The following is a 25,662-nucleotide window of genomic DNA, read 5'->3' as shown; positions in this document are numbered from 1 at the left end:
TTTCCTTGCCAGGCAGTGGTGGTGCATGCCTTTAATCCCAGCACTCTGTAGGCAGAGTCAGGTGGATCTCTGTGAGTTCAAGGTCAGCCTGGTCTACAGAGCTAGTTTCAGGACAGCTAGGGCTGGCTGCCCTGTCTTAAAAAACAAAAAACAAAACCAAAAAATTTATTTCCTCACAAATCCAACAAAAGTAGGATCAATCTAAAAACTTACTAGTAAATTTCCTTTTACAAAATAATGAAATCTTCAGATGACATACAAATTTGGAAGGAATTACTAATGGCACAGCACATTAGATTTTTAAATACCATGGGGAGTCGCATAAAAATGATGGCCCTGGACCGGATGTATCGCTCAGTGGTAGAGCGCTTGCTTGCCTGATGTGTACAGGTCCCTGAGCTCAATCCCCAGCACTGTGAGAGAGAAACGAAATGCTAACCTCATCAAGAAAAGCAATCATGTCTTTTTTCTTAGAACTTACATTCAAGGCTGGTTTCTGGATCTTCCCAATACAGCCTCCTTGGACACTGTGGGAAGTTGCCCCATCTAAAGCAGGGGCAACTCTGTCCTTTTAAGAATTTAGACCCAAATTCCTGTGACAACCTTTGTTCACCTTTGCTCACACACCAGGCATCAGGAAATCCTGCAGACTCTTCCTCAGGGAGTTCACGACCCACTCCCTCCATTACTGCAATGACTAAGACCTTGACCCAGGCCACAGTCACCTTCACCTCCTACATGTGGCTGCTGGTTCTGTGGTTTATAATCAACCCCCTATTCCAGAGGGGCGTTTTAAAGTAGAAGTCTCCTCTGTGTTCTTACTCTCCTCAAAACCCTCTCCTCTCCTAATTGCCCCATCTTTTTAAAGTATAATCAAAAAGTCCAAATGTTCTCTACAGCCATCATTTACTGTAGCTTCCTTCTCTCCCCAGCCCTCTAGCTAGGGAGGGCTCCTTGTTCCTCTGTCATCTGCTCCAGGGCCTCCTCTAGGTTGATGACTCTTACATGTCTTAACCCCTCTGCCTTCAGCCCTTGCTCTCAGATACCTGTTAATCTTGACCATCAAGCTCGGGGATTACTGTCTAGATCCGGATACCTCCCTCTACATTCTTTTTGAGAAACTTTGAATAGGAAATGTCTTCCATGGGCTCATGTGTTGAAACCCTGATCCCAACTGGCTGCAACTATTTGAGGAGGTGATAAAGTACTTCTGCAAGTGAGGCCTAATAGGAAGAAATAAGCCCCCTGGGGTACGTCTTGGGCAAGTGTACCTCAACCCAGACCCCTATCTGTCTCGCTGCTTCCTGGCTGCCTCCTACACCACACGCTCGTGGTACCATGCTGTCTAAATCCACGGGGCTTATGGGTTAATGTCTCTAACTGGGAGTCAAGGACAGTGCTTGCTCTCTTTTCTCAGGTCCTTAGCACAGTGAGAAAAAGCGACGAAATGGCTCACATTCTCCATGAAACACCAGCAAAAGGACAATTCATCTGACTCTCAGTGACATCTCAGATTGTATTTGGAGTAACTGAGTGGCTGGCTGACTGGGCTTACAGAACTTGAACATGTTTAGAGCTGCAATGGGGACATAAAAGTGACAGTGCTTTCTGCTTGGCACACTCCTGGGCAAAGGTCCTTAAGGTGGAGGAGGGCTGGATGAAGACAGGAGAGAGTGGGGCTGCCAAAAAAGGACCCACCCATATTCCACCAATGTTTATGGATCTCAGTGCCCTGCTGCCTGTGCAGCCGTCCACCGGCCAACTTAAAAGTGTTATGGAACAAAAACACATTTCCAAGGACATTCAAATTTCAAAAGACAGAAAGATTTATGCTTTTCTTCATTTTCCATTTTTTTTCTTTTACCTGCAATGGGAAGAGTGTGAGTGAGAAAAGTGGTCATATAGATTAGACTTAAATTTGCTATATAGCGGAAAAAGGCTTTGAAATCTGCATCTTCCTGGTTCTTCCTATATGCTGCAATATTATAGGTACACACCAACCACACCAGTTTCCCATAAGCCATTTTATTTGTTTATTTGTTTTGGTTGTTGTGGTAGTGGGTAGTTAGAGTCATGGCATCATGTGACCCAGGTTGATCTTGAACTTTCTAACTAGACAAGGCCAGCTTGAATTCCTGATTCTCCTTCCCTCCCAAAAGCCAGGATTATAGATCTGTGCTACCACACCTAGCTTCCAACATCTTCTTCACTAAGCATGGTGACCATGCATCTATTGCTTAACCCATGACAAAATGAGATTCCCAAGCATGATGTTAAACTGAGGAAGACTATTCAACATGGCTTAGAGTGTTAAGGGAAGCAGCAGGCTGGCTTTGAGCCAGACGCTGCCCCGTGGGCTTTGCGTGGATTATCTAGCGTCATTGATCAAGCAAGGACGCTTGTGACACTCAGCTTGCAGCTGAGACTTAATGAACTCTCGGTGGCACACACTGTTAATGACTAGGGGAGTCAGTTGGAGTGTAAATCCAGCCATGTTGGTCTCCCAGCCTTGGGTTTCAGGTTTTTGGTATCCCTTATATAAAGAACATCACACTTGTTCAAGGCAGACACAAAGATCTCATTCTTCAATCTATTTTAAACTATTAATTTTTTGAAAGAATTAGAGTTTCCAATAAGACAGAAAATATCATTTGACATTAACATTAAAATAACAAAAGCAGAAATATATAAAGCAATCATAACAGGGCTTTCTCTTCCCCCTTAAAATGATGCTAAAGTCATGAGAAACAGTTTTGTTGAAAACTTGCTTTTCCTACAGCAAATACTGAGAGGCCTGCCTGGAAAACAAGTAAGTAAATAAAGTCTTGTAAATATAGCTGCCCATAAAAAGTGCTTTCCTTTGGAAACATTTGTATACAGTCAGCCAGAAAACTAATGTTAACATGCTCTTTCAAGTCCCAGGAGCTTGAGGAAAAAACATTACAAAAAAGAAAATACGAAAACAGAAAACAGGATCCTAGCTGGACGTCGTAGTGCATGCCTTTCATCCCAGAACTTGGGAGGCAGAAGCAGTGAAATCTCTGAGCTCCAGGAGAGCCAGGGCTACAAAGAGAAAGAAACCCTATCTCAAAAAACAACCAAAAAAGAAAACACACACACCAAAACAAAACCAACCAAATAACACACACACACACACACACACTCTATAATTGGGAAGTCCCAATTAGGAGTAGGAGGAATTCTTCAATCTGGGAGCTGGATGTGCATTCTGATAAAGACAGATAATGGAATACGAGGAATTTACGGATATCAGACTACTTAAAAAATGTTACTTTATCAAGCTGGGCGGTGGTGGCACACGCCTTTAATCCCAGCACTCTGATGGGGAGGCAGAGGCAGGTGGATCTCTGTGAGATTGAGGTCAGCTTGTCTACAAGAGCTAGTTCAAGGACAGGCTCCAAAGCTACAGAGGAAACCCTGTATTGAAAACAAAAAACAAAAACAAAAAAAAATTGTTAATTTCTCAACACCTTAAATTTTCCTAAAACCAGAACAGGAATAAAGAAAGACTTGGCATATGCCTTTAATCCCGACACTTAGGAGGCAGATGCAGGCTGATCTCAGTGAGTTTGAGGCCAGCATGGTCTATGAAGCGAGTTACACAGAGACACCATGTCTTGAAAAACCAAAAAAAAAAAAGAAAAAAGAAAAGAAATCATAAACATAACACTTTATGTTTTTAGTTGCATTATGCATATGTGTGTATGTAAAGCTAATCATATCGAACCATTTGTTTGATTAAAAAGCTCTTCAACGTAGATATTATTTAGACTAAATGGAGTCTTTTGAAAAGCATGGTCAGAATTTTGAGCTACCTCCAACTCCTTTTAAACAGATATGAAGACATGCAGGATCTGTATATGCCTCTGTATATGAATTTTACTTTGGCTTTATTTACAATATAGGCATCAACCATCACTGAAATCTTGGAGCACCTTCCTAATGCTTACACTACCTGCCAACCGACCCATCCATAGCCAACATCCTAGTCAGCCCTGACCATTATCATCATCCTTAGGTAGTCACTACTGACCCATTTCACCCTTCAAGTTCCTCTCCTTCTACCAAACCTTACTCCATGCCAATTCTAATGTCTTAACCCCTTCGAGGCTAAACAAAGTATCTCCCAAAGTTACATTCTACTTAGCTGAGAAATTACCCTATGTTCAAGGGTAAAAATTAATGAGGACTGACCCCCCTCTTCCCTCCTTTCTGCCTCAAACTAGTTTTCCATCGTGTCTCCCCAGCATCAGTAACTGTCCTCCATGAAAACCAAATCCCAGGACAAGGTGGGTAAGCAGTGTGGCAGCCAGCAGAAAGGCCGCTTGGAGTCATCCTAGGGACATGGCCCCCACACAAACACATACTGCATGGGCTACTGTCTACCCTGCTCCTCGGCCCATGTTAGTTCTGCTTCCACAGTAGCTGAAAACAATCCATTCCTCCTTGTTTATTTTTTCAACGGTTCAAGTCTAAACCACCCACAACAAGCTACACAATTGCAGATATCAGGAAAGAGTGTCCAGGGAATATATGCAGTCTCATGCAAAAGTTCAGAGCAGCAAACTTTGCTACAACTGAAGGAATTCCCCGGGTTGGAGTCTGAACAATGGGATGAGCGGTTTGGACACACCCGCCAGGAGTGCTGGGGAGTGGTTCATTAACTCTCACAACCACAAGCCAAGACCTCCAGGCCTCAGGCCCACCCAGCCTCAATGACAATTGAAGAACAGGCAAGCTTGCCTGGCTCTGGCTATTTTGACTGCCAAACCAGGGCAACTACCAGTTTTCTGTCCCTGGCTGCTTACAGCTAGAAGGTGACTATTTTGCTGCTGTTCAAAAGCATGGATGGAAACTATTGATAATCCTCTAAGACAACAGAAAGCAAAACAGTAACACAATGTTGCACAAAAGCTACCTTTCCCTCCCAACTTTGAAAAGGAGTTCATTCAATGGCCTCCATACAATGGGCAACACGTGAGGAGCCAAGTTCTTCAGCCAAGATCTCACTCAGAATGTTACAGCCATTCCTTTGATTTTCCCACGTCCCCACGTTTGGGGATTTGAAAAGCCAATGAAAGGAGGTATTCTTTCAGTGTAAGTCCCGGGCGTTAAGTCATCTAAGAACAATGAAGTTTTCATTATCACTTTTAGCATCACGATGGAATTAGACCTACTAACAACTAATTTTTTGTTGCTGTTGTTTGGCAATCTTCCAGGCCAATATTTGCAATGTATATCTAAGACTGGAGATTGAAAGTTTCAGCTAGGGAGAAGGTCACTACGGAGAGAAAGGAAGAGGAGGGGAACTAACCTTGAAAAACAGAACAAAGTACACAGAAGATGACTCTCTGCACCTCCATGGTCTATAGAACATTTGCCCTGTCTGCCTATAAAGTGATTTAACATTAACCACACTCCCTCCAGCAGCAGCGTGAGTGCTGCCTGCTGACAAAAAAACTCCCGTTTGAAATCCCTTCTAGAGAGGTATGTTGGGCTGCGGGTGTAGTCTCCGTACACAGAAGAACGCGAACAGCACTGCCACAGGCCAGCAGCCTGGGCATTTTGCCGAAGAGGTCTGCTTTCAGCGCAGGGCGGAGGGTGCCACTCTCAAAACAGCTAGTAGAGTGACCAGCCTCGCTGCTTCTTGGCAGACTTTCCCAGCTAACAGTTCCAGAGGAGTTTTTGAGCCCATTCAAGAATTCCATCTCACAGAGAGTGTTTCCGATACAGTCATTTGATCAGTTAGCGTTTGCACATGCACCTGCTAAGCTACTGGGAGAGAGCCACAGAGCCACATACCCCCCCCTCCCGCCCCTATCCTCCACTGGTAATAGAAAGGCTCTTGCATTCGCCGGGTGAATCGGATACAGGGAAGAAACCACACGTCTATGGTGCAGCCTGAGGTCAGGCTTCCAGTGCAGAGGTGATTCTCTTGCCTCATGACAACTTCCCTGTCACTTTGTTCCTGGGGCAGGTAGGGGTTTTTTGTTGGTCTCCTTACCTGGAGGTGGCTTCGTCGCCTCCCTTCCCATGGCTCTCCCCGACGACCTGGTCCTTGCCGCTGGGGTGGTAAGCAGTTAGCACAACTCCCGAGGAACTCGAGAGCCAGTTCATGATGACAGAAGGGGCATAATTTCTGGGATCCTGACACAGAGAGGAATGAAGTTCCTGTCTCGCCTTGGCAACTTGCTCATTAGCAAAGGGCCAGCCCCTCCCCTGTCCGGGCCAGCGATTCACAGGGAGAGGGGCGTGGCCTCTCCAGCAGGGCTTCCTGGCCCTGCAGCTACAGGCTGTGTGTGACTCATAGCTTTGTTTAAACCCGGCCATCCCAGTCAGCAGCAGCAGTTAAGGGGGCCAGGGTGCTGCGTGGTTGTCCACGCCCCCAAAGGAAGAACGGGTAGCTGACAATACAAGCCTAGCGAGTTAGGAAACCGTGGACTAGGGCAGAGCCTTTTTCCCCTTCCCCATTACTGTTTCCATCTGATAGTTTCTGCTACTTCACGTAACTCGAGTAAGGCATTCCTTAACCCCTTCAGGCAAGGCGTCAACATTCACCACCGCAAAACCTACTAGCACAGTCAAACATCCAAGTGCCATCTGGCCATCACGAGAAAGGCTTTGCTACCGCATTTAAAATATTGTGTTACTGTGTACCCTGGAATGTCAAACAAACCTCTTGTTTTATCAAAACATTCTGTAGGAGATTGAAAAAAAAAGTCTATCTAATGACTTGTCTGTTAAGAGGTATTGCTCAAAATAAAAGAAGTTCCAACATTTGCTGAGATTCTATTGCTTTCCAGCTCTGTGGGTGTATATGTGTATGTATATGTGTATGTCTCTGTGTGTGTATGTCTGTGTGTATGTGTATGACTGTGTGTGTATGTGTATGTCTCTGTGTGTACATGTGTATGTCTGTGTGTATGTGTATGTCTGTGTGTGTATGTGTATGTCTCTGTGTGTACATGTGTATGTCTCTGTGTATGTGTATGTCTGTGTATGTTTGTGTATGTCTGTGTGTGTGTTTGTGTGTGTATGTGTGTATGTGTATGTCTGTGTGTATCTATGTGTATGTCTGTGTATGTGTATGTCTATGTGTGTACGTGTATGTCTGTGCATGTGTATGTGTATGTCTGTGTGTGTGTTTGTGTGTATGTGTTTGTCTGTGTGTATGTGTGTGTATGTGTATGTCTCTCTGTGTGTATATGTGTGTATGTGTATGTCTGTGCATTTGTATGTGTATGTCTGTGTGTGTATGTGTATGTCTGTGTGTGTGTATGTATAAGTCTGTGTGTGCTCAGATAATGTCACTAGGTACACACCCGACTCCCTAGTGCCCAAGCAGACAGTTCTCTGACCTGCAGCCACTCTCACTTCCTACCCTAAGTGAGGCTTTCACCTCACTCACAGGTCCTTCTTCCCTCAGGTCGCACTGTCTTCCTGTCTCTTCCCTCTGCATCTGACCTCTCATTTTTCCATATCCCAGGCTTTAAAATCAATGTTAGATGAAGGAAGAATTAAGGGATTCTGAACGGTTGGTTCTTCAGTATTAATCTGGAATTAAAATTGATCAGATGAATGGCTGCTGCGCCCATACTAGAACCACTGAGTAGTTTTCCAGTTCAGGTAAAATTTTTAAAAAGTAAATAGATAAGAAAAAGAAGAGAAGGAAGGAAGGAAGAAAGGAAGGAGGGAGGGAGGGAGGGAGGGAGGGAGGGAGGGAGGGAGGGAGGGAGGAAGGAAGGGAGGGAAGGAGGAAGAAAGGAAGGAAAGAAAGAAAGAAAGAAGGAAGAAAGGAAGGAAGGAAGGAAGGGAGGAAGGAAGAAAGGAAGGGAGGGAGGGAAGGAGGAAGGAAGGAAGGAAAGAAGGAAGGAAGGAAGGAAGGAAGGAAGGAAGGAAGGAAGGAAGGAAGGAAGGAAGGAAGAAACAGAGGGTAAGTGTATCAGAACAGGTGCTTCTGTATTTTAAATGACCTTGTATGGAAAATGGAAAAGAGTTTCTACATCACACCATCTTGTTTAAAGGTAACTGCTCTGAGTTTTGGAAACTCTCTTCTTCTTTCCTCTACTCTGCTTCACCCCCTCCCTCCCTTCTCTTCCCTGGTCCTCCTCCATATCGTCCTCATTTCTCTTCTATCCTGCCCTCCTTCCTTTACTGACTCCTCAGTTTCTGAGTGTCACGCAGGGGACACTGCCAGCTCTCATGAGTCAATTAATAATGACAGATATTTGTCCACTAGGAACCAAAACAATAATTAAGTCATATCTCTACCTAGTTATAGAATCTTCGTTTATTTAATAAATTAATCATAATGCATAGGTTAATATGCATTTCTAATATTTGTGTACTTACGCTTGCTAAGACCTGGATGCTATGGTTTCTCATTTCACAAATCCAAATAATATTTCTGTCCAGGCAAAAAATTGATTGTGATCCGAACTGAATTCTAAAGCATTATATATAAATTTTGAATCCTATTCATTATATGGAAATGCTTCAGGCTTCCCTGTATTTCTTCCAAGTTGTATTGCTACTGGTCTAAGGATATGCCTGTCACAGACAGACAGACAGCGAGTAGGACTGGTGTACACAGCTTCAGACTTAAGCTCAAGTGAGTTAAAAATAGTTTCCAAATTTTACTATGTCATCACGGAAGTAAACCCAACCACCAACATGGACTAATGAAAGGATGTTATTCCATAACTTTAATCTACCAACATTCATAGTTCATTTCTGGTGCTCTGTCAGCATTCATAAAAAAATATGATAATGTCATTATCTATACATCATCTTGATAAAAATAAAATACAATAAACACACACTTTTAGCGTCTCCTATTTCAAACTTTGCATATCCTTGAAAACGTTAATATTCCAAGTGAGCTCATTTCAAACTCTTCCTGTTATGAGTCATCTTAGAAAGTAATTAAAACCATCAAGACAGTTGAAACATGCATCTCATTCATCCTCTTCAGGTGTGGTGCACTACACGTCACAGAAAGGGGGAAGAACGCTGTATTTTATGCACTCAGAGACGTTGTTAAAAATAGGGCTGGCGAGAGTACTGAAGTGTTTGACAATTTGACAAGCATGTTCGAGACTCATTTTGAAAATTCTTGGGTTCAGTGCTACTAGTATGGGAGGGTTGGCGAACTGTTCATACTTTGACACAGGCTCCTATTTGGTAATGTAGAATTATCCTGGGAAGACACCAAAATTGCATTGGAATTAACACATTTATTAATATTTTTCCTCCCCATCAATCTCCATCAGTAAGTGAAGGAGATGCCGGAAAGTGATGGAAAATTATCTGCTTCTGTAAGATGATGTAAAACCTACACAGACATGAAGTCGTGTGGAAAATAATGATCTCTCAAATGGTCACAATGGGGCTGGAGAGATGGCTCAGTGGTTAAGAGCATTGCCTGCTCTTCCAAAGGTCCTGAGTTCAATTCCTGACAACCACATGGTGGTTCACAACCATCTGTAATGAGGTCTGGTGCCCTCTTCTGGCCTACAAACATACACACAGACAGAATATTATATGCATAATAAATAAATTAATTAATTAAATTAAAAAAAGAAAAAAATCCCAGTCATAAAAATTAAATTTAAGTAGTAAATTCCAAAGTTGAGAAAATAGACCCATTTAAAAAAAAGAAAAAAAAATGGTCACAATGAACCCAGTTTATAGTTATGCATTATAACAAGAACTTGAACAGATTAATCAATTACGATTTTATTTTATTGTTTTTACCTAAGTTATAAAGCTAAGATTTAGAGGAGTACAGACTAACACGAAGGCGGGGCTCGGTGCTGCCTTGCTGAGGTTTCCTCAGGCCTTTATCATCAATAATTCTTGAAAGCTTCCATTCTGGCCAGTTCTGTGCAGGGGAACTACAGCTAAAAAGCATTCTGTCTACAGAGCTGAAATGGACTTCCTCAGAAATGTCACTTGTTACTAATTCTATCTGGGTCCAAGAGGGATGGGTCTGCCGTTATCTGGACAGTTTCAAGCATTTCTCCCTCATTATCAAAGTTATTTTAACTGTCCCTCCAGGGGAAAATATGTATGGGTCATCCCCAGAATAATATGCAACTGTTACGGCTGGAGGCTAATTTAGGGATTCTTGCAAACATTTAAGGGTAGGAAAAATCACCTTCCTTATAGTTAAGGAATTTATTGCTAAAAAGTAGTATTTTCTAATATTTGTGTACTTACGCTTGCTAAGACCTGGATGCTATGGTTTCTCATTTACTCATATAGGAACCCTAAAAGATATATTAGAATTAGACCTATTCTAGACATGAGGAATGTGACATCTAGCTTGCAGGTAGCAGAAGCAGGGCTGTGAGCCAATGTGTATATGTGTGATTGTTGAGTCTCAGTATTGACCCCTTCGTAAATGGAAAGAGCCGTGTAGATGACTAGCAAGGAAAGAAGCACAGGACAAAGCTATCGTGTTCAAGCAAAGAGAATAAATGCACTGTGCAGGAGATTTACATTCTGGTCAGCATACAAGTGTATTTTCTTGTACTTTGAAATGGTTTCTTCCTTCAAAAGACTAGGGTTGTATGGCATTCTAAGAAACAATCCTATCTACAAGTTTTCTGCCCATAGAAATGAAACAAAATACACTGGTCATTAGAAACACCCTTTCATTGTTCTTGGAAAAAAAAATATCCAGAAATGGTGGATTAAGTTTGTAAACCCAGAGGCAGTTAGGATTTGCTAAGCACTGGGCCTTGGAAAAGGGCCTCTGTTTAGAACAGAACTGGCCATGTTCAAGGTCGTAGGGCTCCAAGGTGAATCCACTTGTCCTGTTGAAACTAGACACTGTCCAACAATGCCAAGTGTAATGCATGACTAACTTTGCCCTTAGTTTTCTTTCTTAGTTTAGTGAGAGCTATGTTTTAAATACAACCGAAGAATGAGGAATGAATGAGGAACATTCTAGGGCTAAACATACTAGAAAAGCTGAGTTTTGTTTATGCATAGAGATACATTTTGGAAGATCTGGAGTTATAGCTGTAGATTGTTCAGATACAAAAGACTTAACTAGGAATCGATGACAAAGGTCCCAAGGGTGCTTCTATCTCACAGAAGAAACCACTGTAGGTTTTAGGTTCCATTGTAAACAGAAGTGGGGGGGGGGCAGGGGACAGACAGACAGAACAAAAATACTGTGGGGAAGTCATATATATATATATATATATATATATATATATATATATATATGGGAAAAAGGAGCGAAGTAACAAGATGGCTCAGCCAGTAAAAGCAGGGACCTGACATGGTAGAAGGAGAGAAGGAACACCGACAAGCTACCCTCTCACCTATACACCAAGTGCACACCCCCTCCTTCTCTCCAAAATGTAAAAATAAATTAAAGAGAAAAAGAATAAAAGATGGGCTGATTTGTGCCTTAGGAAAAAAATACGAATAAAAACCACTTACTGTTTTGTTTTGTTGGTTTTGTTTTAGAATGGGTAGTATCCCTTTCCAAATGAAGCCACTTCCGATGTTAAAGAGTAACGTCTGGAATAACCACACTGATTGCATAACTAGAAAACTTGCTATGACTCCAGAAACTGCCGTCATTAGAAGAAAGTTGTGTTGTGAGACTTCCGGGAAGCTTAGAATTTAAGGAAGGTCTTTAGAACTGGAGGAGTGATCTGCTAGAATTAAAAACATCCTATGTACTGTACTTACCACTGGGGCACCTCAAACGTCAACACCACACCCTTCTTTCTTTCCCTAGTGAAGGCATTACAAGCCCACGATCCTGTGGCAGTGCTCTCTGTAAACACCCACACTGAAGGCTAAAGCTACCATCCCAGGGCCCTTGTGATTATCCTCATTATCACAGCTTGGGCCTTGCTCATTAAGTTCTCAAATTAGGGCATCAGAAACAACATGAAGGGGCTGGAGAGATGGCTCAGCAGCGAAGAACACTTGTTACTCTTCCAGAGGACCCAAGTACCATTCCCAGCTCCCACATCAGATGGTTCACTACCACCTGGGAGCCCAGAGGCAATGGATCCAATGCTTCTTCTGGTCTCAGGAGTTACCCATACATGTGGCACACAGACACATCTACATAAATAAGAATAGAATAAATATTTTTTTCAAAAGACGTAACAGGACCGTCCTAGTATCCCTTCTCTAGTGAGAGTGAGTAATTCTCTAGAGTGTGCATAAAAATATTTGTGCTTTGTGAGCAAGCTTCAGTTTCCAAGAGAAAAGAAAATTTCACCCTCGACAGTAATCTCAGTGAGAAACTTAACTGGGGGACTTCAACTTGTTCAATAGTAATTCTTTCTGCTCAGCTAACTAAGTACCTCCTTTCATTTCTACAGATACGGCACATGGGTGCTGGAGAGATGCCTCTGTGGTTAAGAAGAAAAAACTGAGTTTAATTCCCAACACCCACATTGGGCTGGTCACAACTGCCTAGGACTCCAGTTTTGGTGCCTCTGGACTCTCTCTGTAGGCACCTGCACTCAGGTATACATACCTACATAGAGGCATACACATGCAATAATTGAAATTAATCCTAGCATTGAAGAAGCAGAGGCATGTGATCTCTGTGAGTTCAAGGCCAGCCTAGTCTACAGAGTGAGTTTCAGGATAGCCAGGACTGTTATATAGAGAAACCTTGTCTCAGAAAACCAAAAAAACCAAAAACAAAGCAAAGCAAAAGAAAACAAACAAACAAAAATAAAATACTGCACAACAATAATCTTTTTTAAAACAAAAGATACAGTATATGTTGTGTTGTTTTACAAGACCAGCAGCCTTGTCAACCAAGGTGGGCACCTGAAGTACTAAACCAGTTTATGAAGCCCATGATTTATAGGATGTAATTTTGGGGCTGATGTAGGTGAAAACAGTCTCTCTGTGTCTACACGAACAAACATCTGAGAGTCCTTCTACAGGTTTGTTCTGCTCCATAGAAATTCTTTCTTGACTTCCTGATAGGACTTCCTCTTTGCTTCTTGGAGGATCCCAGATAGGCCTATGCGAAGTCAGGCCTATCTGAGTCCCGCAGAGCTAGTCATGTGACTTGCAACTTCCTCTGCTCACACAGCACTCTGAGAAGCAGGGTGTGCAGAAGTCAGTGCTACTGAAATGAAAGTGATCTTTTATACATTAAAAACAAGCTTTCTTTTAAAATTTGGGGTAACTGACTCAGTTTTGACTGTGTGTGTGTGTGTGTGTGTGTGTGTGTAGACAGAATCCTTGGAAAAAGTTAGCTGTTTTTTAAATATGGTAGATACTTTTAAGTCCTTGAAACAATTTGATATTGTGGCAAGATCTGTTAAAGTTGACTCATCCACCAATAGTAACCTAGAATCACAAGAGGAAAAAATCTTTCTGCAAAATTTTGATATAATTTGCTTTCTCTCTTAAATTTCTGTCTTTGTGTCATTGGCTGCATTCTTTCTCCATGAAAGAATTTTCAAAAAAAACTAGTGAATTACTTTTAAGTCACCTAACAGTTTCGTGCTGGGTTTCACGGCTACCCTGGTGTGGGAGACCTGAGGCCTGGTTGGACACACATGGGCCATTGACTTTGTTTTGAAGTGGGATTGCTAAGTTTCCACAGATTCTCACGGTGCTTCAAGAACCACTATTTCTGAGATTTATTACTACAAAGGATTTTCCCCAAAAGCCTACTCTCACTCTAGCGGAGACAAAGCTCCTTAAATATCCTTGTACCTACACAGCTTGTGCCCCTTAAATATCCTTTGAAAATACCTAGAAAAGCATTTTCCATCATTCTGTTTAATAATTTCCTGACCTCTTGTCGTTGCCAAGGCTCTGAGAACACAGCTATAATCAAGAGGATCTAAGCCTTATGAAATTTTAAAGAGAGACTCAAAATTATAGGGCTTAGGCTATCCAAAATGTATCTACATCCAGCCTAAGCTACTCTTTTTATAGAAGCAGCTACTGAGGGGGTGGGGAGGGAGGGGAAGCAGGTCAAATGGTTATAGGGCCAAGGTTGGGAGACCAGGAAAATTCCACCTGCTACTACCAATACACTTCCCCTAAATAGCTCGAGTTCAGGAGCTGCCTCAACACAGTCAAAAGAATCTACTGTAAGAATTTATGACAGCCTTCATGAATCTATGTTTAAACAATTATTTTTTGTGTGTGTAAGGGGAAGGGCATAGATCACAGGATGTGTGTAGAGTCAGAGAACAACTCCCCTACCAGATAGGCTCCAGGGATTAACCACAGATCATCAGGCTTGGTGGCAACTCCCCCTACTTGCTAGGCCATCTTGCCAGCCCAACTAATCACTTTTAAATAACTTTATTCTTTAAACTTCTATCTCACCCCCTTACTCCTAGGGGAAAAAAACAAAATCTCCAGAGAACTCTAAGGTTGCCCATAATTCAAATAGCAAGAAAAAAAAAAAAAGAAGTGAATTCCACTACAAAGTAAACCTATTTTCCATCAGTCTATTTCCCCAGTATTTCATCTCTGTAGTTTTCTTTAAAAGTCTCTAATAAACATAGTTCCTTTCTTAATAAAAATGTAAACTATAATAGTAAATGCAGGTAAGAATTAGTAAACAGTAGCAAACATAATAAAATCCCATGAGGTCATTATCTTCCAAGCATTAGGCAATACCTTTCACATGTACACAGAATAGTCGGGACCACAGGGGACAATCAGAACACACAGCTTCCATCACAGCTGGTGTGAACGGTGGAAAAAATAGGAAGCCTTGGTGTGATGAAATCTCTGGGAGTCTTCACACACACGTGTGGGAACACATTGCTTCTGCTTAAACAGACGCAGTTTTAAAAATCGTTCCAGAAGGTGAATATAACCTTCCAAGTCTTTGAATTTAAACTTCATGCTGTGATGTTCTGAGAGACGCGACTCTAAGTTATCAAGGGCTTAAATCAACACAGTAGAATCACGCGTTTGGTCAGAAAGATGAGTCACATCCCAGAATCCTCCCTACTGTAAGCCTGGCTAGCTCAAGAGCAGAATTTGTTTTAACCTTGCAAAGATCATCAAAACAAAGCCATGGTGAATGAAATAAATACATCACTCAGAAGCATGTGCACATACACACACACACACACAAAGTGAAGCAACCAGCAACAGGAACAGTTAGATTTCTGTTGAGGGAGACTGTCTTTAGCCTATTCCTGACAGTCTGTCAGAAACGTACATGTATTACAGGAATATCAAAAGAAAAGCAGTGGAGTCCTCCACCATCAAACATTTTCTTTAAAAGGCATTTTCAAAGGTTTCAGTCCGGAGCTAAAATTCTGCCCCCTCAAATGTGAATGGGAGGCGTAGAATGAAGCTATCTGAGAGTCCCCTGCTATCCAAGGGCAAGTCCTGCCCACTAACAATGTCCCTTGTGAAGTGAGCAAGCCTGCCTCTCAAAAAAAAAAAAAATCATTCCAGGTACAGTGCATGTCTCCATTAAAGCCACATGATGCTTCCTCTTACATAGACACAAGTTGACCTCTAACAAACACTTCCGGAGAGGCTTGATCAGCCAGATACCACCCAGCCCTCTGCCATTTATTGTCAGTGAGAGTGGGTTATAGTATAACAGTTTATACTATTGAGCATTGGATGATAGATGTGAAAACAAAAAGCAGATTTCAATAAGAGAGGGAATATGTTAAATAAAAGGCAAATGATTTTATGATGGACTCAAGTACCAAGGAAGAGGACACAGCTAAACACTGTGCATGACTCAGCTGCTCCCAGCTTTCTGCCTTAACCACTTACTCCTTCATGCCCAGAGAAATTCTTGCAAACACACACAAAGCAATGGCAACAGGGAACGGAATCAGGGTGGAAGAGCGCAGCTTCCATCGAGAGGATGACAACCACTGGCAGCCTCGATCCAGATCCGGTCTCTCTGCTTATGTGCTTATGTGCAAGGTCAACATGCTGTGAGGTACGTGAGTACAGTTCTGATGTTCTAGATCCGTTGTCGTACGGTGACACAATAATTTGTGACACAGGTCACAAAGATCCAGGAAAGCGTCCAAAGTTTCTCAACAACAACAACAACAACAAAAATGCTAAGGAATGGACATGCTAATCATACTGATTTAATCATTGCGCATTATATACATGTATAAATTATCGTATTATACACCATAAATATGTATGATTACCATATGTCAATTTCTAAAACGTTCTGGGAAGAGTGTGCCACGGAGAGGGGGAAGCAGGACTGTAGGAGCCAATATAAAAATAAATAAACTTGTACCAGACCATTAGGGACTTCTAGCACCTTATGTATTTATATTCTGGAAGCAGTGGGAAACAATCCAAAATGGATGAGCAGGGAAGAAACATAATCAGATCCCTGCAAAGAAGGGAATCGCAGGGATAGAAGACAAAAGGCAGAGATCAGCTACAAGGTCACTGTTCTTAAGGTGGGTCATCAGGGCGTTGTTTCAGCAGTGACAGACTTGCCGGAACCTGGTCTCCTCCTCTCAGCCTGGGCTACTCAAGGCAGGGATGATGCAGAGGGACATCATGGCGAAAGAATCTTCAAGACCTGGAAGAATGTACAGAGTTATACAAACTTACAGGCCTGGATCCATGCAGACATCTAACACAGAGTGAGAGGAACCTGCCCTGATATGACCCCATGGGGGAAAGCCTCAGGAAACATGTGGTTAGTCACGACCTGTGTGACAGGTAAAGGAAATGCATTGAAACATTGATGATTGACGTTTCAGATCTCTAGACATTCGTCCCCAAGGAAGTAGTTTGCCCAAGAGAGTAAAGGTCATTTGCCCAAAGGGTGTATGTGTGTGTGTGTGCTCCTGTGTCATCCTTACTGAATGTTGCATTTGTTCATTTGTCAAGGATGCTTAACTTCTGTTAGGGAAGTCTCCTTGGACATTCAGTTTCAAACTCTTTGTTTGTTTTGTGCTTTGAGGCTAAAGAGTTGTGAACTTACTGAGCAGCTGTGAAGTTCCCAAGAAGCCCTTCACCCTTCAAACTCTTTTCTCTCCTGTGTTGCCTGATTGACATCCACGCTGACTAATGGTATCAACATAGCCAAACTGTGATAGAAACCTAACTTGAACATGTACCGATATCTTCTTCATTTGGGTTTGATATTTTATTACTGAAAGAAATCTATTTCCTGTTATTTGATACTTTGTAGCCTACTTGGAAAATACTAAAGGGAAATAAAATCTCCTAACTGAAAATGATAGGCATTCTGGCACATGGCTGTAATCTCAGCATTTGAGAGTTCAAGGCATGTTGGGCTACATAGTGAGTACTAGGGTCAGTTGGAGCTCTACAGTTACATAGCAAAGTCTGTGCCTTTAAAAACAACAAACCATGCAGTGGTGGTGCATGCCTTTAATCCCAGCACTTGGGAAGCAGAGACAAGTGACTCTCTGTGAGTGTGAGGTCAGCCTAGTCTACCAAGTGGGTTCCAGGACAGGCTCCAAAGCTACAGAGAAATGCTGTCTCGAAAAAAACAAAACAAAACAACAACAACAACAAAAAAAACTAACAACAACAATAACAAAAAGATCAGGCTAGACTCAGACTCAGAAGTCTTAAAAAGTTCAGTCACAGTCCTCCACCTCCTCCCCTCCACCTCCTCCCACATCTCCTGGCCCTGCCCATGTGTCTACCTTGTTTCAAACTCTGTAGTTCTACCATCTGGGATCTACTGTTTCTCAGCAAGCTTTGAGTGTTTAGTACTTATCCTCGATTTCCAATCCATCCTCAAGGTTTTGACTTCTCTTATTCAAGAAAAGTGTGAACTAGTTCAGACTACGGTGTTTTTGAGCCTTTAGTTTCTACTCTCTGAAAGCATTATCTGTGAACAATGAAGCAAGGAAAACATCTGGGCCCAAAACTAGCGGGCCAGGTGATACAATATCCTCTTCCTTTTCCTCTCATTTAATAGAGGCCATCCTTGTTTACAGGATGAGGGCAAGAGGTAAAATCCTTCCCCCAAAGGACACGCTGCACGTTCCGGTTATGAAGTTATTGTGCGAAGTCCTTACACTCGCTGCTCAAGCAGGCAAGCAGGACAGGAGTCGCTGAACGCTCAACTGCAGCAGACTGAGAGGGTCTGAAGCCAAAGGCTCTTGGAAGGCTTCTCTCTTCTCTGGTTGATGCCACTGAGTTCCTGCTTGGGAGCCTGTGGGAAGGCTGGGATCCTAAAGAACAGGAGCGGGGCCTTCCTGGGGTGCAAATGAGCTGGGGAGGAAAGGACGGGCGCTCCCTGGCTTCTCGACCGGGCACGCCCTGGCTTCTCGTCCTTGACCGTCGCCACAAGACAGCTGTTTCATGTCAGTCTTTCATCCCCCCACACACACCGCCTCTCAAAGATCGGGGCTCAGGTTTAAGGAGGAAAGCACAAAGAGAGCAGGCTAGAATCCGGAATAAAATTCCTTTGATCCAGAAATCTCGATTTTTCCATTACTCTAGCCTACTTACAAAGCATCATGGGGACATTTAAGGTGCATTTAGTAGGGATAACTTCCCCGATCTGAAGGTGGCCCCTTTGTTAGGCCTATGACTTTGCACGTCACAGGTAAATGAATGGCATGGGCAATAATATTATGAATTCCAACAACATCCTGCCTTCCGATTTGAGAAGCGCGAACGTGAATAAAGGAAACATTCCAGGATCGCTAAAACACAGAAATGTAATGTCCAGATGTAACCAACATTAGGGGGAAAGGCATTAGGGGTGTGGAGACAAGATCTCACATTATAGCTCAGACTAGCTTAGCTCTTTCTCAGGTTGACCACAAACTCATGGTGGTGACCCCCCCTGCTGATCCTGCCACCTCAGACTCCTGGGTACTGCCATTATAGAGGTAAGCCACCGTGCACGATAATTTCACCAAATTTGATTCTTTTACTAGGTATTTTACATTTTTTAAAATGCAAATAAAGATAAGTACTGCCAATACATTTGTGTATTTGGTCAATAGTGTATAAATATTTTAAAATTCTGTGTACTGTTCTGACACTCAAGGAAAGAGGCATGTTACTGACAAATACTAATTAAATGTTCTGATTATGAAGACAGATGACAGAAAAGATATGAAGGCACACACAATGGAGGTCACGCCAGGAGTAGAACAAGCTGTCAACCTTTGTGTGATAAACACAAAGAGCAGGTTAGATACGGGTAGTTACTCCTTTTGTCTTGTACAAACAGCTAGTAACTGGCCTCAGGGCAATGTATTCATTTCAAAATGGCAGCTCCTACTCATGTGGTGTGTGGGTATGTGTGTGTACACGTGCATATGCTCATGTATCTACTTAATGAGGTCAAAGGGCAGCCTTGGGTGTTATTCCTCCGGATCCACCTCTACCACCACTTTTAAAAAAATTAGAACAGGCTCATTTATTGGCCTGGAACTTACCAACTAGCTATGTAATAGGTTCATCAGAGAGCCCCAGGAATCTACCTGTCTTCACCTCACTAGTGCTGGGATTACCAAGCACATGCTAGCAAGTCTTTAATATAGGTTCTGGGCATTGAATCCTAGTTGTCATACTTATAAAGGAAGCACTTTACAGACAGCTATCTTCCCAGCCCAGCAACCTCAATTCTAGATTTATTTATATATCCTTCTTCATATTAAAGACTTGTTGCCTTGCAGAGTAACCCAGAAGTTCTTGCAACAGGGCAAGATTTGAGCATCCTTTTGTGTAACTAATGAAACCTTGGAGTACAAAAGCAACCAGAGCAGCTACAGCATCCCAAACACTCTGAGGGCTTTGGAGAAATAGGTAACCAAGATGCCTGCATGCTTATTACATCTGATAAAGGAAATACCACAGATCCAAGACAATCATACAAGGACTACATATATTTTCTCTGTAGTAAATTAGTCTTGCCTTTGGAAATGAAATGAGGGGGACCCTGCAGGTGGTTCATGACAGGCAGGGATACACCACAAAGAAGTAAGAAAATACTTCGGTTCAAGACTTTGGGGAGTCTGATGCCATGTGGTTTATTTCCAACAAATTTAAACACTAGACTATATTTCCTGGTATAATAGTCCCCGCTGCACAAGGAAGCATAACTACATTGAAACTTGACTCAGGGTACAAGTCATTTCTTCCAAGAAGATGGTTTCTAGAGATAGGCTACCTGTATTAGCCTAAGGGTCTATGACTCTGGCTTGGTCTCAGTCATACAGATAGTGTAGAAGTCATTGGGCTATTAGCAATTCCTGGTCCTGGTTGTGGGAGCTTGGGGCAGCCTCCAGCTATATAAATAATAGAAGGGTCATTTAGACTATTAGGTATCTCTGGGTCCTGGTGGTAAAAGTTGAGGGAGCCCCTAGCTGTAAGGGTCATTCAGATTACCAGTCACCTCCTGTCCCAGTTATAGGAGCTTTATATGGCCTGACCCAACAGACAACATAGATCATCAGGATATTAATCACTTCCAATTCCCACTTTTCTGGATGGAAGAACCGGTTTTTACATCTTTCGTATTGGAAAGATAGCCCTGCACTTAATATTTCTGGTCTCCTTGGAGATCTGTGGGCTCAGAGACCTTTGTGCTGTGATCCCAACAAGGAAATATTAGACATAAGCATTTCTTAAATTTCTTACTTTTTAAGGGTATTATGATTACTCTGGAATACTTTTATGTGTGTTGGAAGATATGGGGTAAATAAGATGTCACTATGTAGCCTAGGCTGCCCTAGTGTGGGAGCCCACAGATGTGGATTCATTCTGCCTTCACCAAAGGTCAGAGATTTAAGGCCTATTCTTGCTTGTTGTATGAGCGCGGGTCTGCTTTTTGTCCTGGCTGGCCAGCTTAACCCCCGAAATAATCACACAGAAACTGTATTCATTTAAACACTGCCTGGTCCATTAGTTCTAGCCTCTTATTGGCTAACTCTCACATCTGGATTCAACCCATTTCTATTAAATCCGTGTTCACCATGAGGTTGTGGCTTACCGGGGAAAGATTTAGCATGTCTAACCTGGTGTCTCCATGGTGGCTTTCTCTGACCCTGCTTCCTCCCAGCATTCAGTTCTGTCTCCTCTGCCTACCTAAGTGCTGCCCTATCAAAAGGCCAAGGCAGTTTCTTTATTCAACCAATGAAAACAACACATAGACAGAAGAACCTCCTACATCACTTGCTCCTTCAAGGCTGTTGACAGAAAGTTTGACCCAGGGTGTGGCTACTAACAGGATGTTTTGACCTAGGGTGTGATTACTTGATGCTTTGGGAAGGTGATTACTTTGTTCCTTGCATTTTAGTAAAAAGGCCTTTTGTCTGGATATGGGTATATAAAGCTTTTGAACAATAAACGTGGGTGGATTCTGTGTTTACTGTGTTGCCCTCCCAACTCTATCCTAAGTCTCTGTCTTTTTGTTTATATCTTTCCTTTCTCTTCCTGCCATTTCTTAATCCTCACACTTCCCTCCAAGCAAGGACAAACAAGCCAGGCAGGATCCAGCTGACGTTGTCTTCTGGACATAGGATACAGCACTCTAGAACTTGATACATAGGCCAGATGAGCTTCAAACTTGGAACAATCTACTTGCCTCTACCTAATGAGTACTGGATTTATAGGTGAGCCATTGTGCCCAGCAGTATGACCTTTTTAATAATGAATTCCAACTCTATAATGTAGGACTCTTCCCAAAGTGACCCATTTTTACACTGAGGAAATTCCAGGTCCAATATTCCAAACACATTGGGTCAAAGTCAGCATTGTAGCAAAGTACATACTTTCTTGTCTCATGTGGCAGTTGCTTGAGACTGTTCTTTTAGGTGTTTTAAATAAGTGTGGCTAAAACTATCAGAGTCTAGTAGTTCTTAAAGTTAATGCTTTTGTTTTATTTTGTTTTTGGTCCTCTCACACAGAAGACCTAGGCATTAACTTAGATATCTCTCAGACATCTAGAGAGGTCTAATCACTGAAATCTGATCAACATTTCAATATATAATTATTTTGTTTCTATTATATTAATTTTCAATATGTCTATCCCTCTGTCCCACCACTACCATGCCATATTGAAGTTACTTATCTTTCAAGCCTTCCTCACCTGCCACATAAGCAGACCACATAAGACTCTACATTCTTTGAGGACAGAAAGTTCCCATTGTCTCCCTATCTTCAAAGTAATACAAGGGATACAGTTACTTGTTGATATTGCTGCTAATCCAAATGCCAAAGATCTGGTCAATGACACAGGACTTCAGGTGCGCTGCTTCCCCAGAGAGCAGGCAGACACATTAGTATAACCCTGAGGACACAATGGAGAAATGGAATATATTCAGATTTCTGATAGGACAATTCTGCCCCATTTAGATAAATGTTGGAAGCACAAGCCATTAAGAACAAGCCATTACTGAACTGGTCATGGCTAATACAATCTGAGAAGGAAATCCAGTGCCTACTTACACATTATGAAACAAGAAGGCATTTATTTTTCTTTCCTTGGGTTTATCCATGTTATGAGTGTGAGTATTATGCCTACAGGAATCAATGTGTACCACATGCATACCTAGTGCCTGATGTGGGATTTCCATCTGTATGCTGTGAATATATTTTATTATCATTTGATAATTTGATAAAGAAGCTGCTTTGGTCTATAGCAGAGCAGAATATAGCCAGGCTGAAAGAGACATATAGAGAGAATAGGCAGAATCAGAGAGATGCCCTGCAGCTGCCTAAGGAGACAGATGCCAGACAAAACCTTACCGGTAAGCCACAACCTCGTGGCAAGACAAAATAATAGAAAGGGGTTTATTTAAGAAGTAAGAGTTAGTTAACAAGAAGCCTGAGCTAATAGGCCAAGCAGTGTTGTAGTTAATATAGTTTCTGGGTCTGGGTGGCCGGGAACGAAAGAGTGGTTTTCATTTACAGGTGCCCACAGAGGTCAGATAAGGGCATTAGACACCCTGCAACTGGTGGTGATGAAGCTGTGAACCATGTGGGTACTGGGAATTAAACCCAGGTCCTCTGCAAGAGCAGAAAGTCTACTTAAATTCTGAATCATTTCTTCCACCCTTCCCTCTGATTTTTTTTTTTATCTCCCTACTTGTAAAGAATCCAGAGTCATTACCACTTAGAACTGACTAATTTGTCAATAGTCCCAACCTGTCTTTGTCTTATTGAAGCTTTGGAATACAAGCTTTAAAAAAAAACGCACAAGAACACAAAGTCCGTAATCCTCTCCAGCACAGCATTAAATTACCACTTCCAACTAATCAACAACTATAATTAAGTTTAATTATAAATTACAAGTACCTAATTTTAGAAGACCTTTGCTTTATAAATCCTAGTCATTAGAGACATTATTAACTTTATGATTTGAAATTATTCCAAGGCTGGAAGCTTCCTTTGTGCATTCTTGCCTCCTGTATATGTCCTGGAAACAGACATATGGTCAGGGTTCTCTGTGTCTAAGGCCAGCTATCACTTGACATGAAGTGGAATCTCCGAGAGGGCATTTGGATGCTTCCCGCTCAGCTCTCATTTTTGCTTATACTTAATCTATCCCTGTGAGCTTCAGATTTTGCTTTTTCAATCTCCTGATATATTCACCACGGGGCGTGTGGTCAATCCAAGCGCTGTGAGTGAAACCCTGATTCAGAGGGAGCCCTAACACTGGAAAGAAAGATTCAAGGACAGACAAATTTGTACAGTAATATGCACAAGTTTATAGCAGAGGAGGTAAGTCTCTCGTTTCTAGTTTCCAAACACCATCAATTATGTTCTATTGGGTTTGGAGCATTTTACCAGAATTGAAATGACTAAAAAGTACTATCTCTGCCATAAGTCAGAGTATAAAATAATATTCTGGTCACCTGAAACCTGATGGTCCAATGAAATCACACTGAGATTTTCCATGTATAAAATGAGGGCTATGGGGCTGGGGAAATGTCTCACTGGGTAAAGCATGAGGACCTGAGTTCAAATGCCCAGAGCCCATGTGATGTCAGATAGAGTAACCAATATCTGCAGTCCCAACGCTGCTGTGGTAGGATGGCAGGAAGAAGCGGGAGACTCTCCAAAGTTGATGGTAAAGTCAGCCTGGCATATGCAGTGCCAAACAGCAGAAGGTGGAACTTGTCTCAATAAATAAGTAAGGTAAAGACTAACGCCTAATGTTATATAACTTCTGCTTGTGCACTTGCACAAGAACATATACAAAACCACATGAGTGAATTCACACACAAACACGAAGTGGAAGGAGAGGACAGACAAAAATTTAGAAATAAAATAAAAAGGAGGGCTACATTGCACTCAGGAACCTCTGAACTTCTTTCATGTCCAATATGATGAGTCCATGATCAGCTTGACTGACACTGATGGTCTGGTAACCCAGGGATCACACATTGTCAACTATATGCACAAGATGATGACAGTCTCCATCCAGCTCACTAAAGAGACATTGACCAGCCATTCCTTACCTCTATATGTATCATATAGCCAAGGGCGGTCAGCAGCAAATTAAATGGGGGAAATATTTACCTTCTTGGCTGGTCCTTTAGAGGGCTTGACTAGTCCCAAGCAAACGTATAGGTCAGCTGCTAAGACAATGAGTGTCAGTGGTTCCTTTCCCTGGAATACAGCAGTAGAAATATCTACTAGACATTCTGACAACCACACAGCCCTGGACGTGTAATCAGGAATGGTGGTGAGGGGGCACAGTCTTCTAATGGAGAGAAAGGTAGCTAGTGGTGACTTGCCTTGGAAGAGAAAGCTAGTATGTGGGGTTATCTTTTCTGTTCAGAATTGACCTTATCTTAAGGGATGTCAGTAGAATTTATCATGTGATGGTGACTCAGGACTCTTCTGGAGGTAGCCATCATAGTGTCTGCCACACTGCCCAATCTGACCATGATCTCTCCAAACAGGACAGTTAGCCCTCAGTGGCACGGCAGGCTCAGTACCACCAGATTCCAGTTAGAAATAATGAGTAACCATGGGGTGCTGGTATAAAAAAGACTGGCTTTGGGAGTTGTGCTTTCCACAATTTGTGTTTCAAAAAAATTAATAGGCTCTATAAGTTTACACAAATTTATCTTTCTAGGTCTCCACTGCCTCAGCCAACATGGGAATGGGCTACTACTTTCCATCAGTGATGTGTCCATAAACATAGCCCAAATCATCTAAAATGTGCAGCTCACAACATACGCTCACTGTGTACCATGGACTAATAAAATGCCTTTTCATGGTCTACCTTAATAGTCAGGATAGCAGTGACATTTTCATCATTTTTATAAATAACAAAACTAAGGCAAAACATGCAAACCCACAAGTAGCAGATAATGAAAAACATATAGCCTCAGAGAGGGACTGGAAGTACAGTGAAATCGGATCTGTATAAACAGTCTATCACGTCAGCTCATGACTTCACTCTTCACACCGCTTTTTAAACTGCCAGGTCAAGGAAATGGTCATTACTTTAAGCACAATGTTGCATAAAGCATGGTGATTCCTCCAACAATCCCCTAAGAAGGTGCCTGACAGGACAGTGACGTGTAGGATGGAAATCAAAGGCAGGCACAGGATACCCAACTTTTCCATCTGTGGTCTGGTGAGAACATACACTTGGTATACTCACCCTTGAGTTCCAAAAGCCTCCATTCCCTGACACTTCCGTTATGC

The 25,662-nt window shown here is 42.2% G+C and overlaps 1 protein-coding gene across 2 annotated transcripts in view; it reads right to left on the bottom strand.

The window, feature by feature from the left end:
* Arhgap18 (Rho GTPase activating protein 18) overlaps positions 1–25,662 on the bottom strand; it is a 211,658-nt gene that overhangs the window by 144,383 nt on the left and 41,613 nt on the right. The window contains exon 1 of one of the 2 annotated variants that reach the window (XM_057763140.1): positions 6,026–6,196. The exons of the other annotated variant lie outside the window; for it this stretch is intronic. Within the exon in view, the coding sequence (XP_057619123.1) occupies positions 6,026–6,138 (113 nt within the window). The 5' untranslated portion in view covers positions 6,139–6,196. Of the gene's footprint in view, positions 1–6,025; positions 6,197–25,662 lie in introns of those variants that run through there. 2 annotated transcript variants of the gene reach the window in all.

This window comes from Chionomys nivalis, chromosome 2, assembly GCF_950005125.1.
Source record: "Chionomys nivalis chromosome 2, mChiNiv1.1, whole genome shotgun sequence".
Classification (NCBI taxonomy): domain Eukaryota; kingdom Metazoa; phylum Chordata; class Mammalia; order Rodentia; family Cricetidae; genus Chionomys; species Chionomys nivalis.
This window is presented reverse-complemented; position numbering and strand designations above follow the sequence as displayed.